General features: G+C 37.8%; 1 protein-coding gene across 4 annotated transcripts in view; it reads right to left on the reverse strand.

The window, feature by feature from the left end:
• The window catches only part of LOC135477241 (septin-2B-like), a 56,929-nt gene that overhangs the window by 30,333 nt on the left and 7,890 nt on the right, over positions 1-18,706 (reverse strand). Inside the window, exon 1 of one of the 4 annotated variants that reach the window (XM_064757415.1) lies at positions 7,930-8,856. The exons of 2 other annotated variants lie outside the window; for them this stretch is intronic. In XM_064757415.1, coding sequence (XP_064613485.1) covers positions 7,930-8,031 — 102 coding nt within the window. In that variant the 5' untranslated portion in view covers positions 8,032-8,856. Of the gene's footprint in view, positions 1-7,929; positions 8,857-18,706 lie in introns of those variants that run through there. One more of the 4 variants, XM_064757414.1, reaches the window with a different exon arrangement.

The raw sequence follows: 18,706 nt of genomic DNA on the forward strand, positions 1-18,706 counted from the left end.
CTCCAAAATCTAGTTATAACTGCGCATAAATTGCACTGAAAGTTGCTCTTTCATACGAGAAAAGCTTGAGGAATTGGGGTACTCATACGTGCATGCACATGTCTTATGAAATCCCATTGAATATGCCAAAATGGTTATTTAAAAGTGCACCAAATCAAACCAATACACCCCTCCCTCATTATTATGTAACATATTACCTTCTGGAATTACAATGGGGCGGGTAATCTGTCTCCCATCTTTAATGACACTGTTACTGACGCACTGCAAGCGTCCGAATGTAGCCTGAGATCTTTTAATGAATACAATACTTACTTTCAGCACATATCATCTTTTTTCAGGTTATGCTCAATGAATCAATGGACAGGATTCCCCTATATACCCATGGTCTATGAAAGTTCTATTTTCTTGTTTATTTTGATATTTTCTTGCTTGAAAAAAACGGAATGAGGTTGATGCAACGTTGTGTAGTCCTTGCGTCCATATACAATGCGTTAGCACACAACTGAACCACAAATGTCCCTCATTGAGTGCTGAGTACGCTTTACTCATTCAGCTCACTGTACCTGATTAGACAAGGTCTCTAGATTGGACAGCCTGTGACATCATCTCACGTTACCTAGCACACCATCTGACACATTCAGCTGTAACTTTGCACGCTTAAGCTGAATTCAGGGTTCGCATAAGATTTTTTGGTGATTGTAACGAATTAACACCTTTGAACACTCAGCCATAAAGTGAAGGCTCTCTCGTATGTTCTTCCGTTTACGTCATGATACCATGTACACATGTGTGCATCATGCTTACCTCATCAGGTTTAGTGACACTTTCAGTATTAAATCATTTCAGTCAAAGTAAGAATTTGACTACATACATATCCTCCAGTTCCTAGAGTAACTGGGCTGAATTTTTTTTCAAAACTATATTTATAAAGGACTATCTTCACACCAAAGCACTGCACATTGATTTAAAAGAATTTTCGTTGTACATGTACAGCGCCAAGGTGGCTACCCAGGCCACAAACTCGATGTATCATGTACATGTGTATATATATATAGATATATAATAGCAAAACTCAAGCAACTAGAATTGTAATTTACAAGCTTCAGACCAGGCTGCCTGTCATAATGTGTTATTATAGAGTCTATGACCCACATATTAAGTCTCCAGGCTGGGTAAATTACAATGATGAAACATGAGAACAGTGAGAGTGTAGCTTTTGTTCATTCATTTTAAATCAGTTGCTGAAAGAAAACATTTATTTAGCTGTCTGTGTTACACGACCCATTCTGACCTGCCTTGTATTTAACATACAGCTGAGAAAGTGATCAACCTTTAGGTCAGCCTCGCACAACATAATCACCTGGGGATTAAACAGGTAGACAACGACTCTGTTTGGTATTTAAATGGGGGGCGTGTTTCCACACACAGATACATGATACATCTATACCAGGATTACATACACGTAGGTGTACTTGTACATCAATTTAAATTTAGTTTGAGTAAACTTTGTTTTTTTCTGTGACGGCCTGCACAATTTGCAGCAGATTGAGAGCAGCCCGAGACCTGCAGATTGACTGTTTAACATCAAGTTAATGACTGAAATCCCGCCCTGTCGCGTACATATACCCTCACATCACACCTTGTTTACAGTCTCTGTACCGTACATCACACCAGCTAGATTGCACATGTAGACATGTATATGTACCCTCACAAAACACCTTATTTACAGTCTCTGTACCATACATGACACCAGGTAGGCTGCACAGGACATGTACCCTCACATAACACCTTGTTTACAGTCTCTGTACCGTATATGACACCAGATGGATTGCGCAGGACATGTACCCTCGCATAACACCTTATTTACAGTCTCTGTACCTTACGACACCAGCTAGATTGCACATGTAGACATGTACCCTAACATCACACCTTGTCTCTGTACCATACATGAGACCTGCTACATTCACATGGAGACATGTATATGTACCCTCACATCACACCTTCTTTACAGTCTCTGTACAGTACCTGACCCAGCTAGATTGCACATGTAGACTTGTATATGTACCCTCACATCACACCTTCTTTACAGTCTCTGTACAGTACCTGACACCAGCTAGATTGCACAGGACATGTACACTCACATCACACCTTGTTTACAGTCTCTGTACTATACATGACTCCAGGTAGATTACACAGGACATGTACATGTATATACTATCTGGGCATAACAACGCTAAAACATCGAACTGTGTCCAGAGCTGTCTCTCCAGTTGCTAGATTTATGTACATGTAAGTGAGTGCTTGGGGTTTATGTACATGTATATGTTAATGTATCTGCTTTAAATTCTCAATGTTTCCCCATGTTGTCCTGCTGTAGAGTTTGGTTCATGTACATGTACACTCAAATTTTGATCCATTTGATATATTTACAAGTGAAAATTGATGCAAATTAGGAATCTCTGTATTGAAATCAAAAAGGTGAAAATTGAGCTAAAGTGTCTTTATAATGACTTAAAAGAATTGAAACACATGAAAACTAGCTACATGTACATGTAGATGGCACACCTCTGCCACAGATAATGTACATATTCCCTCACTACACACAAAGGCTCTCTCCAGATGTGTGAATGTATGTTTATCTAATTAGAATGGTGAGGAATCATATACAACTTTGTATACGATAGTATACAAGTTTTTTTTTCATGTAGTTTTGGTCAATCGTCATGATCAAACATTCTACATAAAATGTGTACGTGTACATATAAGTGCAAGTGCAAACCTCTGCCATGCCAAATGTACAAATTCCCACACTACACACAAAGGCTCTCTTGGGAAGTGCAGGGATCATATAAGTCATTCCTACACATACCGACCACCACTTTCTGGGAGAAATTCAGTTTTTCTTTCAATTGAAATTGAGTCTCTTTTTTTTTTTTGCTTCGACAGACCGTTTGAGACGCTAAACTTAAATATTTTGTACCTTACTATCCTTCATTGATAAAAGTAATTATCATATGAACTCAAGCTGGCTTAATGGCTGATACTGACAACTGATAATCAATATCCATGGCAGTCGCTGTATTTCAGGTTACCAGTCCAGTGAAGTGTGAAGGAAAACCTGCACAGAAGGCTTAGAACGTAGAGCATTAGTCTCAACATGAGCAATTGGTCTTGACGTCACTTTACAAAATATTCAATAGTCATGAATCAAGATGAAATGGCCATGCATTAATTACTTATGGAATATGTGGTTGTCACTCTCAGTCTGTAAAAGGACGTGTCAAAAATGATGTAAAGAAATAAAATAACATTTGGGAAAATTAAAACTCATGCAACACTTTACGCCCTAGAAACTAATCTGAATAGTGCATCCAGATGAATGGTGCACCCAGATGAATGGTGCATCCAGATGAATGGTGCATCCAGATGAAAGGTGCACCCAGATGAATGGTGCATCCAGATGAATGGTGCATCCAGATGAATGCTCTGTGCATTATCTAAATTCTCTTGAAATATTAGCCTTAAATAAACTACCATCCAAATCCAAGCAATAACGTGTATTCTGTATTCAAATTTGTTGACAGGTAAACAGAGGTACATGTACACTGTAATCACGGTGAATCCTGAACACACCAACATTTACATGTACTGGTACATGTTCTTCTAGACCCTTATCTTCCAAACTAGTGGTTGTCGTATATGTGAAATATTTTCAGAGTACAGCATAAAAGACCAATGAAAATAAATACATAAATGTTCCAACATGTGGAGCATGTACATGATTGAGGTAGATGTACATGATGGGCAAACACAGATGAAATCTGGAAAATTGTGGATATTGGCAAAACTGACCAGCCATTCACACAACAATGCTGCTAGTGTGCTGCCTACAGCGAAAAAACCTCCCCGAAATTATGATAACTAGCTCCACAAAAATTCCTTTGGTGCTGGGGTGCTGCCCATTTCCCATGAGAACTGGCCACTTGTGGGCAACAATGAAACCACAAAAGGGTCACAGATTTGGGGACAAGTTATTGTAGTCTACAGAAGTAATACATTCCATACATATTGACAGTGCTGGGAAACAGGCCACTTGTAAAGAGCTCTTCTGGTCAAGTAGAACAAACACACCCATAACCTTCCTGAATGTAGGTACAGTGTACATGTTGGTGTGTAACAATGCTCTGCAAGTTCAAGGGTCACTGAAAGCATGCATTGTTCCAACATTCAGACAGCAGTACGCTACACTGTAGACATACATGTACACAGTATTTGTTATAAACTACTCACATGTACATATCATGAACTACCCACATGTACATGTCATGAGCTACCCACACATACATGTCATGAACTACCCACATGTACATGTCATGAGCTACCCACACATACATGTCATGATGAACCACCCACATGTACATGTCATGAGCTACCCACATGTGCAGGTCATGAACTACTCATGTATATATCATGAACTACCCACATGTACATTATGAACTACTCACATGTACATATCATGAACTACCCACACATACATGTCATGAACTACCCACATGTACATGTCATGAGCTACTCACATATATATATATCATGAACTACCAACATGTAAATGTCATGAACTACCCACATGTACATGGCATGAGCTACCCACATGTACATGTCATGAACCACCCACATGTGCGTCATGAGCTACCCACATGTACAGGTCATGAACTACACACAAGTACAGGTCATGAACTATCCAAAGGTACATGTTATGAACTACTCACATGTATATATCATGAACTACCCACAAGTACAGGTCATGAACCACCCAAATGGGCATGTCATGAGCTACTCACATGTACAGGTCATGAACTACACACAAGTACAGGTCATGAACTATCCAAAGGTACATGTTATGAACTACTCACATGTATATATCATGAACTACCCACAAGTACAGGTCATGAACCACCCAAATGGGCATGTCATGAGCTACTCACATGTATATATCATGAACTAGCCACATGTACATGTCATGAGCTACCCACATGTACGCCATAAACTACTCATATGTACATGTCATGAACTACCTAAATGTACATGTCATGAACTACCTACATGTAAATGTACATGTCATGAGCGACCTAAATGTATATATCATGAACTACCCACATGTACATGTCATGAACTACCTAAATGTACATGTCATGAACTACCTACATGTAAATGTCATGAAGTACCTACATGTAAATGTACATGTCATGAGCGACCTAAATGTATATATCATGAACTACCTAAATGTCCATGTCATGAGCTACCTAAATGTATATATCATGAACTACCTAAATGTCCATGTCATGAGCTACCTAAATGTATATATCATGAACTACCCACATGTACGTCATGAATTACCTAAATGTACAAGTCATGAACTACCTACATGTACACTGTCAGGGGAGTTAGCAGATTTCACAGCTAAGTGACTCTTATACATTCATCTGAGACCAGTCTCACAAAGATGTTGTACATGTACGACAATCGAACATATAGGACCAATGGTACGGTAATAGTGATGCACACAATACCATATGACAAATGTACAATAAGAAAATGTTGTATGTGGCTTTGTGAAACTGGTCATGGCGGTGTATACATGTACTTATAAACATGTTTATATATCATAAGGCATATACCATTAATACATATAAGATAAAAGATAAAGATCAAATGTGAATCTTTTTTTCTTCATACATGTATAAAAGATCTACATGTATATGTACACGATTTTGGTTCCAGTAGTCACAGCTAAAATGTTACATGTAGATTATGAGTGTAAATAAATACAGGAAGATAAGTGGCCCCTTAAACATGCACACTATTGAGTACAAGTATTTCAATCCGGCAAGGATAATATACTGTAGGAAAAACAAGGCGGTAAATCTGACAAACTCACTCACGTCATTATCAACACGGTATGCTCCCATACAAGTACATACATGTATACAGGTCATCCAGCTGATGTCAGATTATTATCCTCAAGTCATTGTACAAGCAGAATAATAAAAATGTCTCCCTCGCCAAAAAGTCAACAGCAGGATTTGAACTCTGACCTGCCCTATGGCCTGTAATGTGACAAACAATGCTGAACTCACTTGATGCTATCTATACCCACATGTCTACACAACTACATTGTACACTGTACAGGTATTATCCGCTACACTGCGTACAGTACATGTGCCTTCCTAGTCGTTACTTGTGAAAGATCAGTACATACACTGTATAGATCACATCATGTAATGCCATAATCGTGATTAATAGTGGTAATGCAGAAACTGGCAGCTTTTCATATTCCTACATGTACACGTGTATTTTGTAAATACATGTACATGTATATACTTGCACGTTATAAAGTGTTAGCTTACATTACCTTGATTTAAACCCTAAGTACATGTAATGTACACATCCAGGAACTTTTGTCTTTATTTGATTTTTTTTTTTTTTCAAATGTAAGACCAATATATGTATACAGATGCATAGAAATGAAGTCTGAATAAAAACTACCTTCCACTGACAGCATTTACACATACACAATTTCATATGACCTCCGAAGATTAAATTTTATCTGAATGAGTTCTTAAACAAGAAATCCAATTACATTCAAAACAATCAAAATTCAAAGCCAAGAAATAATTTTGTTGGATTCTTTTTGACCTTGGTTCATTTAATTTTTGGGAAGAGTTACTTTGAATAACACAAGGACATTTCTTACAGCATACTGCTTCCTCATGAGAGATCTTCAGGTATTAATGTCCAGTGTGTTGTAAAACATGACATTTACAGGTATAATATAGTATCGTGTTGGTTCCATCCTCTACAGGTACATGTACAATCAACTCAGTAATTAATACCATGAATAGACTACAAATTGTTGTCATACATGTTCAGGACTTTGAATTTTGAAATGTTGCAATAACACAAACTTGTACACTACACAGTAAACGAAGTATGCAGAGACAATGGTTCAATGACTCATCATTCACAATAAACGCATCAATGAACATGCTGAAAATCAACTGCAAATTCCAGGTGCAATGTAAAAAATGTGTTATGTATATATACAATTATGAATCATAACCTTGCAAAATGATCATGTCAACATATTCATATCTTATGCCTGTTCGGCACGATGATAGAATGTACACTGAAAGGTTGCACAAAAAAAATCAGAAGTTGTTATCCATACAGAAACGCAGTGATGTTACCTGTTAAACAGTCAATTACTTCACACATTAAACACCAATATTAACGTAAAATATCGAAAATTTATATCGTATTGCATGTACATGTATATGGTTTGTAAATATAGCATCCCAGCCCCCTTCAACAAAACAAACAAAGAGCATGCACCATCAACTACACCTTTATACCAGAACTCATTAGCTGGAATACCAGCATGTACATGTTAATACTGTACCTGTATTTCAGCTCATGACTTAATTGTGTGGCTAGAGATTACATGCATGTACGTATGTACAGTGTACTAAGCATGTGGATTAGAGTAATCTCCAAGATTAGTATCACTAAGACCGACTTTAATGAATCCTTCAAGGTTCAGGTTAGCATCTACATATGCACAAGTACTTTGATCATGCAGAAATTGTTTTTCATATATATCAGCATGGTACCAGAGTATCATTCAAACACATTAAGATTATTATCTTACATCAATGAATTTTCAATAAAATGGTAGCACTGTTTCATATTAGCATACAGGTGATTAATAAACCAGGTGGTTTTCTTAATGTGCACAATGTTACCTCTACAAACAAAAATCCCATTATTAGGCTCACAGCTACATGTAATCTTATCATTACATGAAAATGTTTTGCTGATTTGCCAACAGAGGAGTAAAATAGTATAGTCAGAAATAAACTGTCAGCCTACCTCAGGATACCTTAGACTTGTGGTCGTCAGCAAAATGCCAAATGTATTTTCCTGTCCCGATTTTTGTGCTGGTGAGCGACGCAATTTCCTTACATCCTGCATAATTTCTCTCTGTCTTTGGTAAAACTAGACATGAATTCGTTGTGACGAAGAAAAAGAAAAAAATGAGCATGAATTGGACTTCGTTGTACGGGCAATACCAGTTCCATGTACGTACAAGCACTTGTCATCTAAATGCTTGAAGCCAGCAGAATTCAGCCATGATGTCTTCAATATTATCCTCACAGAACATGCTAGACAGGAGAACGGAAAAGCTCTTTGTCGCAGCACAGTCCGTTACGCGTCTCCACTAGCCAGTCTTTTGTTCTCTGTCCTTTCGTGAGCACCGTTTATTCTGCAACAACGTGGAAACCCTGCATTCCGTTATTAACCCGTTGCTGACGAGATCTTGTCTGCACCATTATAATTCCCTCACGTGCCTGCTATCATCTAGCAGTAAACTGATACAGCCCGTGTCTGTAGGCCAGTAAGCAATAAGCACCCAGAGTCCACGTGGGGGTCACAACCACTTATAATAACCACTGATGTTAACGCCAAGTCCTCAGCACAAAGAGTATGATCACAACCAGGTAGAGTGTAATGTGTTAGTTATCCCAGCACCCTGCAAGGTGGTCTATGGAGAAAATAGAGATGGGTTGTGCTGTCACCAGCACATGGCTCCTCTACACTGACACAGTGGCACAGTCAGCCCAGCCCTACAGACAGCCCTGGTGAATCTGCCAGACTGCTCACTGCTGCAGCGGCTGTGTTACACTGAGGTGATAGGTCTGTCTGGAGATTGGTGCTAGCAATGGTGGTGACAGTCCTCAGCAAGCAGTCACAGTCACATGTCAGCCTACAGGGCTCGCTCAGACCTTCTCCTCTCTCTTTCCTTCATTCCTTCACCGCACACTTACATGCATGTATGATCCATGCATGTTCTTTTGACAGCCACCCCTGGATAATTAGAGGCGAGGTGTCAAGGGCTTAAACCCCTGTATAATAAATCCCTCTTCAGAGCTCAGATCCTGACTCCCCACACCAGCTCCTAACCCAAAGTGTAAATCTGGCTGGCTAACGTCAATGTTAAGACCTCACCTCTTCTTGCTTTCCTTGTTTGCCTTGTTTAAGTTGCTATGCATTCACTGAAATATTGGAAATCTGTCTCCTTTGACTCTGCCCTGCCTGCCCATGTCTAGCCTGTCTGCAACACACGCAGTCATGATCTAATCCATCAGGTTTACAGAAACCCTTTTTTATCCACCAGCTACAAACGGCGCTGCAGTCTTACCTCCGGTTTTTGAAACCCTCAAGTTCTCGGAAGACGGGATAGGTCTTAACTTAAGGTTTTACACCCAGGTCTGGCTTACATGTCACGGAAGACCCTTTGCAGTCTGCTAAACCTTCCCTCCAGACATCTAATAGCATGTTGTCCATCACAGATTTAAAGCAACATTCCAAGCTCCTAAATTTACGTCCCATTCCAAACACAAGAAGATTGAAAGACTTTTCACTTAAGAATCTATGAATGTTCACATGTGCTTCTTTAGTTGAGCCAGTCAATGCTCACAGCTGAAGATAACAACTTAGCATTATGACCTACAGAATCACCTTATCTCAGGATCAATGATCTGCAGCTGTTCTGAAATGTACACTTTTTAAATCTGTGTGGAACTTGCAATTTCTTTTTCTTTAGGGGGGGGGGGGGGAGAGAGAGTAGGGGAGTGAGTGATTGGGGTTCAACGTCATACTTAACAATTTTTAAGCCATATGACGAGGAGTCCTTAGAGTGCAAATATGTGTAATGTGCCTCCTTGTTGCAGGAAGGATTTCCACTTTTTAGTGCTGCTTTAAAGAGACGACTTACCGAATACAAGTAAGCCACCCTGCCCGAGCCATTATATTGATACAGGTCAAACAGTTGTTGCACTATCCCAGTAAAAAAAAAAATGTTAAACGCCAAGCAAGGAAGCTACAACTTCCTCTTTTAAGGTCTTAGGTGTGCCCTGTCCCTTAAGCGGACGCTCTACCAAATGAGCCATCGAGGCCGGTGAGGGGGGAGTTGAGTTCAAATCCATGTACAGTGTATAATGCAATCAGAACGATGCATTTGTTCCACTACAATAACATCACTGTACTCTAGTGAAGAACAATCTCCAAAGATAGCCTCATACTACGAACGTTTTCTGACCAATATGGTCTTTTTAACTCAAACTCGAAAATTCCCAACATGTAGAAAATATATATTCATGTAAGAAAATATACATTCCATGTAGCCCTGTGCATGAATTTCACTCATGTCACCCACAGGGGAACTGTTTATCGTTATACTCATAAATTATGTCTACAGGTAGGGTAGAAATATGTTTCTGCAATATTCATGTACTTGTTCATCTATAAATATTTAAAACCTCAAATGAAGTAATCATCCAGCAGATAAAATATTGTAAATGCAAATACCGGTAAATTATTGATACATATACATACGCGCACAGTACTCGATAGGTCTTCAAGCCATCAACCACGGCTTCTTGTACTCTGTGCGTGTATATTATAGCAATATTCAAAGATCCTTTTTACTATTGCTGGTTCTATAAGCTTACATATGCCATTAGATACACGTACATCTAATTACAAGCGATGAGCTATCCAAATGGTTCAACACTACATAATGGAAACATTAACGGTGAAGTCAATCATGTTTTTGTTAAACTCTAGTGTAAACAATAACAGTCCACAACAACTAGCTTTCCAATGACAGCAGCATTATGATGGGTGATCCTGCAATATACTGTAAGTACTTCATCTGCCTACATGGAAACATTTCATGTGTTAAAAATATTAAAATAAAAACAGCATACAGTATGACAAATGTTCAGGTACCCTAATTCCTCAACCTTTTCGCTTATGAAAGAGCAGCTTTCAATGCAATTTATCCATATTTATAATACACAGTTTTCGAGTTACGTCATTACAACAACAGAGTGGCGTCCTATTGCAAAATGACGTCGCCACTTAGCGGCACGGTAGGGCTACCTGCCTATCTTATAACATGGCACTGATTGTGTTTAGATCAAAGTACCGTGATAACATCATTAGTTTTGCAATATTGGGAACCCAAATCCATCCAAGAACATGATTCAGAAGATCAGTCTAATCCTTTTTAATTAGTACTCTATATTCTATATACCACCTCATGTTAAAATTACCAGACTGGCCCTACTGTGCCGTAAAGCGACGACGTTATGTCACAAAGGGACATCACTCTGTTGTCGTAACGTCATATCTCGAAACCTGCGTATTAGATTTTAGACACAAAACTACACTGGTTGGATTGGCCAATTTCAGGGTTTCACACAAAGTATAATTTTATCACAGCATAATGCCTTCAGCATGATAAAAGTCTGATAAAACGCCTTGCAAACATGCAAAGAGGTTGAAGAAGAATTACAGTGTGTCAAACAATCACTAAGGAAAGGCTTCTTCTTTGGATACCATGTGAATTTTCTGCATATCATTTAAATATATATGTATATAGAGTTCTTGTACATACAGGTATTTACACTACATACATACATAAAATTAACCTGCCAACTCATTCCATCTCTTTTCTCATTGTGAAAGGGAAACATTTTTTTTTTTCTTTAAGTTATATCTTCTTGGCAACATCCAATACATGTACTACAAATCCCATGTCAAGCCACTCCTAACTTGGGCCATCCTAATTTGTATACATCTACATCATCTTTCAACTGAAAGACCTCAAAGTCTTCACTCTAGAAAGCCACAAGCTGTAGAAGGTTTTATGATGTAACACTTCATCCTCTGTGATAAACAGCCCTGGGTGAGCCAGTTTTGACACAGGCATAAGCTTACAAATCTTGATTTTTATCCTGTGTTTACAAAGCTGATACCCTTCCAAGAGGCATAACTGCTCTGTACTCCAAGAGAGGTTTAACAGAGGATAGGGCACACCAAACATGTGTAAGACTGAATCTGACATAGCCAAAGTTCATGATGTGTGGTACATGTCCCTAATGGTATACTTTGTTACACAGGCTGTTTTAATATTATTTTCCTCAAAGTCAAGAGATAAAAGGAGTATAGAGAAACATAAAATATCCATACATGCACAACCTTGGGTATACACACACATGTATACCCCTAGTAAATATTTAAGTAAAAAAATATAGTTATACTTCTATGTACTGTACTACTGTACTTCTTCTAACTTTTCACATGTTTGCAAGGTGTTTATTCAAGCATATTCTGAAGGCATTATTCTGTGTAGACTGATAAAATTATACTTTTGTGAAGCCCTGGAACTTGCGAATCCAACCAATTGGCTCCAAATATCAACTAAAAGTGAGCACAAACTGCTCTGTCATAGTCGCAAAGGTTGATCAATTAGGTTACATGAACATAAAGTAAAACAAATTGATCTGGAAGAAATACATTTTTTCACGGAGAAAATGCCACATTAAACAAATTTCACTCTTTTTTTCTTCTTCAGATCACAACTTTTCAATACGTATAGTTTAGTTTAGGTAAAGTTTAACATTTTCTAGTACTCACAAACACTATATGTATGTGTTACTGGCAAACATATCTAACATACAGTTTATCTATTCCACAAAAAGCTCTTACACTCTGTTTTATAGGAAATAGGGAAGGGGATACTGAAATGACCCCTGTCCTGAAATGAGTATGAGATAAAGAAACTGCAGTGTTCCCCATCCACTGTATGAGAGAGGAAACCCTGCACACATGTGACAAGGAGAGTTTCCTGTCCCTCTGGGGCTAGGAGGTGTGGGGGGAAATTATATGTAACACTTAAACTACTTTATTTTACCTAAAGTTTAGCTTCTTTCAGGTGACATATTTTGCGTTATTCTGATTGATTCATCCAAATCGTAGGACCAATTACCCGTTTTTGTGCAGTTTAATTGGTTTCTCATCAGATAAACTGTAGTGCTAGAATCAAAAGTAGCATTTCAAGCTCTTAATGTGCCTGTGAAAGTGCCGTTTTACTTCACAAACTTTAGGTGAAATACAGGACAACACTTAGCACAAGGGGCAAGGGAAGGGATTGAGTCAAGAAAAGCACCAATAGTGACAACATCACAGTTGGTGAAAATTCACTTCTCATATCCCCCACCCCCAAAGCCTTGACATACAAGACCAGTGTAACATATAAGCGTATAGTCACATGTAGTTAATGTCATGTGAGAATTTAAAAGCATTCCTGTTTGTTAGACTTGTCACACTGCTGTATCTCAGATCCATCACTTTCAACCAACAGACCACACATATACATGTACAGTAACCAAACAAAGGTCTTGCATACAGTTAAATTAATATTTGGCTTGTATTAAGAACATTTAAATTATTATCAACAAGATGAAATGAATGAACAACCAATATGAAACATCTGAATATTGAGAGAAAACAACTGGATAGTGAGAAGGATATCAAGATGTAAGAAAGTTTAATCATAAGTAAATGTAGCTCATGATATATTAAACCCTCTTTCACCTTAAAAACAGTGTTTTAATCTTGTAAATGCTCTGCACTTGAAAGATTGAATCTGACTGCGTTTTAAGAACCTGGTAACAAGTTACCACATGTGGATCAGAATTTACTTTCAATTTACTGGCATAAACAAATCTTCTCTGAAGCTTTGAAAGGAACAAATTGAAATTTTAAACAGTCGATCTCTCAAGTGGCTAAATAAACGACAAGTACCCATCTGCACACATCTGGGAAACAAGACACTCAGCTGTGGTCAACTACAAGAAAACGAACAAGTCTCCAATATAATGAATTGTAAAAGCTGGAAACAGGCTGCAGGAGTGTTTAAGACAAAGGGCAAAAGCTGCCTGAATGTGCATATGACCAGATAGCACTTGTGGGCTGTGAAAAACGGACATGCCAGAAATACATAGATAAAACAGAGCTACACAGACCAAAAAAGTGACTATAACAACTCGATTGTTGAGACTGTCACATACTCAGCCTTTTCTATTGGTCAGTCACATTTAGATTCAGGCAGAAAGGCTTGACCAGAGTAGTGGTCATTGACCAGCTGGTTCCTGTTTAGCTGGGCAGCCCCTGGTCAGTTTACTGCCTGACACAGCTGACAGTGTCAGGACCAAAGAGAAACTTAACTGGGGTAAGTGTTCACAAGAAAATCAGAAACCAGGGTCAATCCAGTACTACATACACACATGGATAGGTGATGGTATCCCCAGGAACACAGGTGGGGTTTGTCCATCAGTGGGCAATGGCAGGCAAAAGAAATCAGGCCATGTACAGTGTCTACATTTACAGTGTTGTACATGTACCTGAACAGTGAAATATCTAGAGCCATTTTAGTTTCTAAAACATGTCAGAGAAAAACTTAATGAGCATCTTAAAAAAAAAAACATGATGATTTACATGTAGCAAATAAAAATTCTGGTTTTCATACAAATTACTTTCATCCACAAGTTTAAGATGAAACTGAAGAAAAACACCATTTTGTTATGTGTTTTATAGAAAATTCTATACATGAGGTTGCCAGGCTTAGTATTAGAACCTTAATTTTTCTAGATACATGTAGGTTTGTGATGGTCACATTAAAATGTACAACATACATATATACTCTGTTGTAACTGTTGACTAGTTCTTGAAAATGGTTTGAAAAAATTTGAAATATTGAGTCAATGTAATATCTATATTGAGCGAAGTGTGGTACATATAAACATAGACAATTACACGTATGTGCCAAAGTACATCCTTACATACATATAAAAATACATATTCATTTCACTGTTGTTTCAAAGCAGTAATCAAGAAATTTTCATTCATACAGCACTTATCCAGGTAAAACGTACACTGTATGCTAGAGGTGTCATATTAGGGATAAAGGAAATCAGAGAGCCCAGAGTAAACCGTTGCACATGTCAGACCAGGTGCCCCATACATGTACATGTCAAAGACTCTCCAGTGCTGACTGAATTAACAGTAGCCAAACCATCATAAGTTGTATTTGAAGTTGCAACAACACGAGTTACGGCCCAGTTGGCTCGAGGCCGGAGCACTAAACATAAAGGCACATGGCTAATCTATTATCACTTGATATGACACTCTCTTGCACATATAGGTATAGGTGAGCAAAATGTAGATTACAAGGTATTAAGACTCAGCAAAATCTTTGGCCAAGATCAAGTAGGGCCTTCACAGTGTATGAAACGTATGGTAATTCCCCCTTATCCAAATAGGTTGAGGTTTCAAATCCAGCATTCGCCGACACATTCGATGATTTATACCTGCAGCTCTATACATGCTGAGGTCAGATGGCATTATTGTGCAGGCATGTGGATTTCACAGAAACGATCATTCCGTGTCAGTTCCCAGATTAAAAATCGCAGAGCCAAAAGCCTGTTTCCTACAAAAGAGGGCTTGGATAATCATTTTAGTTTAGTAAACACTGAACTGAGTTAATTGTCCAAAGACTTCAGTTGTCAGCCGTCAAACTGCGGCTAAGTTGTCACTACACGCTTGTACTTTGTTGCCACAAGTGGACATACGAAATACGGACCTTTCTCAATCTCTGTGTGTACAGGGAGCCTACCATGCTCTCTGTCACGATGGACAGAAAGTAGCACAGCAAGTGAATTACATGTCGGGCAATATTGTTAAATACATATACATTACGTGGAGCAAAAATTGTTTCATTTCACTTTAAATCTAACAATTTAATGACAACCAGTGAAAAAATGGTAAAAACTGTAAACATGTGGTTACAAGGACCTGCCGACCTGACGCGGCCTCACAATGACCAGCATGTGTGCAAAGAACTACTCAGAAAGTCCAAGCAGAACTGTTACACCAGAGTTATCCCCCCTGAATTTATCTACCTAAAATCTACCAGCTCAAACAATAACATATTGACAGTAAAAATCTCCACAAAGGTTACACAAGGGCATTGATTTTTCCTTATTATTTATGTTGTAAAACTGTCAACTTCAAACTCAAAAATATACATCCCCTAACTTTCACGTGGTACAATGCCATACCACCACATGCAGCTTGCACTTTTCTCTAGAAGATATCAAAATATCAACCTAGCACAAGCATGACCACCATTTTTTTAGCTGTGGTTGCTGGAAGTGAAGTCATAGCATTTTGTTACCTTGGTAACCTCCAGATTGGGGTGATGGGGAAGGGGAGGGAGTAACAATGGGAAAAAGGTTTCCGTTCTATCCGAAACAGACTTTTTATTGTGTACCAACAACCTAAAACGTCTGTATGGCAGTATGAAAGCTCACTCTTCAGTCTGGAGACAAATCTTGGACCCAACTGTCTGAATAGTGCATGTGTAACCCTAATGACCATGCCAGCTGACATGGTAGGGAGCTCCTAGTGGAGAGAAAAGACCAGCTGTGTACACTATTAGGCCTGCATCAAGTGAGGTCTCATCACTTAATCCATCTTATCATCAGTTTAAAAAATAAACTGCGCTGACCTGAATCTGCTGTTACTGGTGCATTATGTGTATATCTTCGGCTAGAAGGCAAAGCCCAACTTGAAAGGAAAAAAAAGCTAGCAACTGTGGAAAGGCCACTGAAAAAAAGACTCCCTTTTTTCTCTTTATATGAGGTCATTAACACCTAATTTGTGTCTTAATCTGTTCACAAAGTTCACCATAAAAATAAAGTTCAGGATGCTGTTCAAAACTTTGAACAGCATCCTGTGTGATCATTTTTTGTTTACCTTGTGAAGTTTACTTGAATTGAATGATATTAAAGGCTGACATGGTACAGGTGATGTATATTTCGTGAAATAATTGATTACATTCACACTGGCAGCCACAACCAACATATGTTACATGCTCATAAGCAACGTTGTGTTGTTTTATTGCACATGTTTCTAATAAAATTTCGATATTACTGTGTGATAAAATTTGTACAACAAGCCGAATTGACATTTCATGAGTCTCGTGAATTCATGCAGGTTTAGGCAAACTAACACAGCTATGTGCAAAAGGCGTGACTTTACAGCAGCCGCTAACAGACCCAACTATGTACGATATATATATATATATATATATATATATATATATATATATACCACCGAGCAACAGTGGTAACTTCACCCATTAAGCCACATTAGCAAGAGCCCTCAAACTGTCTCTTCCAAACTGTCACACAAACAAACTCATTGGACTCCTGAAATGCCAATCCTGATCACCTTAATTCTTCAACCACAACTGCAACAAATATTTTGAAACATTCTGACAAAACTATGGGGTATAGAAAAATAATTTGCACAGTTTAATGAAGCTTGCATTTGACACAAACAATCAATTCTGTAATCATCTTCATAATAACTGTATGCATTAATTCCACTAAAACAAAGGGCTTCAGAAGTTGATAAGTTTGCAGATTTACAGTATGTAAGACACATACATTGATTGAGTTCATGCTATAGGGTACGTGCAATTCTTTTCCATTTAACCCATACATATACAATATTGTTTCTAATATTTTTTTAATCTAAACAGGAAATTTCTAAGGCTATTTATTACATGTAATAATACATTGCTGAGATAGCATATCTGAGTATATGTATATTGCTAAATCTTGTGTAGAAAATGAAAGGTAATATGACTGTCGCCTTCTTTAAAAGCGGCGGCTGTGAAAGTAAGACAGAAACATTCTCCTTTTGTGCATAATAACAAAATGATAGATGTCGTTTTAAAGTTCAGAATGTTTAACGATGCATGTCATACATGTCTGTATTTGTGCTTGAACACTTGTACACCTAATCTCATGAATACATGTATGTGTGAAGAGTGATACAGCGTACATGTACTTGACTTCAATAAAGATTCCCCAGGTGTAAACCCAATTACTCTCAACTGAACTATCATACAGTAGATCATACAGTAAGCTCATGCACCAATGCTTCATCAAGACCTCTCTCAACTTGATGCTGCAATTTATTACAGTATTAGTCAAAGTGACAAAGATCAAAAGTTTCAAATTTCTGAGTTTTAGAGCATGTCTGAATAGAGTCCCAAGAGTCACACATGCACAATATGTACACATATTTCAGGCTGAAAAATCCCCTGGTGAGAAGAATTTACACAGGAAAAAAATAAAACGTCTTCTCAATTTTCTACATTCTGCTATATTCCAACTGCAGTTTCAAACTTCATGTTATTTTCAAGGAATATGAAATATTATATTTCCTATTCCTTGAAATAGCATGGAGTTTGAAACTGCAGTCATATTACTTGAAAATAACATGAGGTTTGAAACTGTAGTTGAAATATAACAGAATGTAGAAAGTTGAGGTGTTTTATTTTTTTCCATATATATATATATATATATATATATGACACAGCAGCTAAGTTTATACTTAAATAAATATACATATATACTTCTGTTTTGTTGAGTGTAAATATATACATGTATACTTACAATACATATATTTACATTTGTTGGTGGTAAACACATGTATATCTTCAAGTACATCAACCATCACACATGTGTAGGTTAAGATTATTGTTTGTTTTAACTTCCTAGAACACTTGAACTTGTGTATTCTCATCAAATATGTTCACTGGAGATTAGACCTTGTTTAACTTTCCACGACATCACAGCAAGATACTGAATGTACTGCACGGGAATGTAAAGGCCTGCGAAAGTAAACCCCGTATATTTACTGTCAAGAGGGGTGAGGAAGGGGG

Source organism: Liolophura sinensis, chromosome 10 (assembly GCF_032854445.1).
Source record: "Liolophura sinensis isolate JHLJ2023 chromosome 10, CUHK_Ljap_v2, whole genome shotgun sequence".
NCBI classification, from domain to species: Eukaryota; Metazoa; Mollusca; class Polyplacophora; order Chitonida; family Chitonidae; genus Liolophura; species Liolophura sinensis.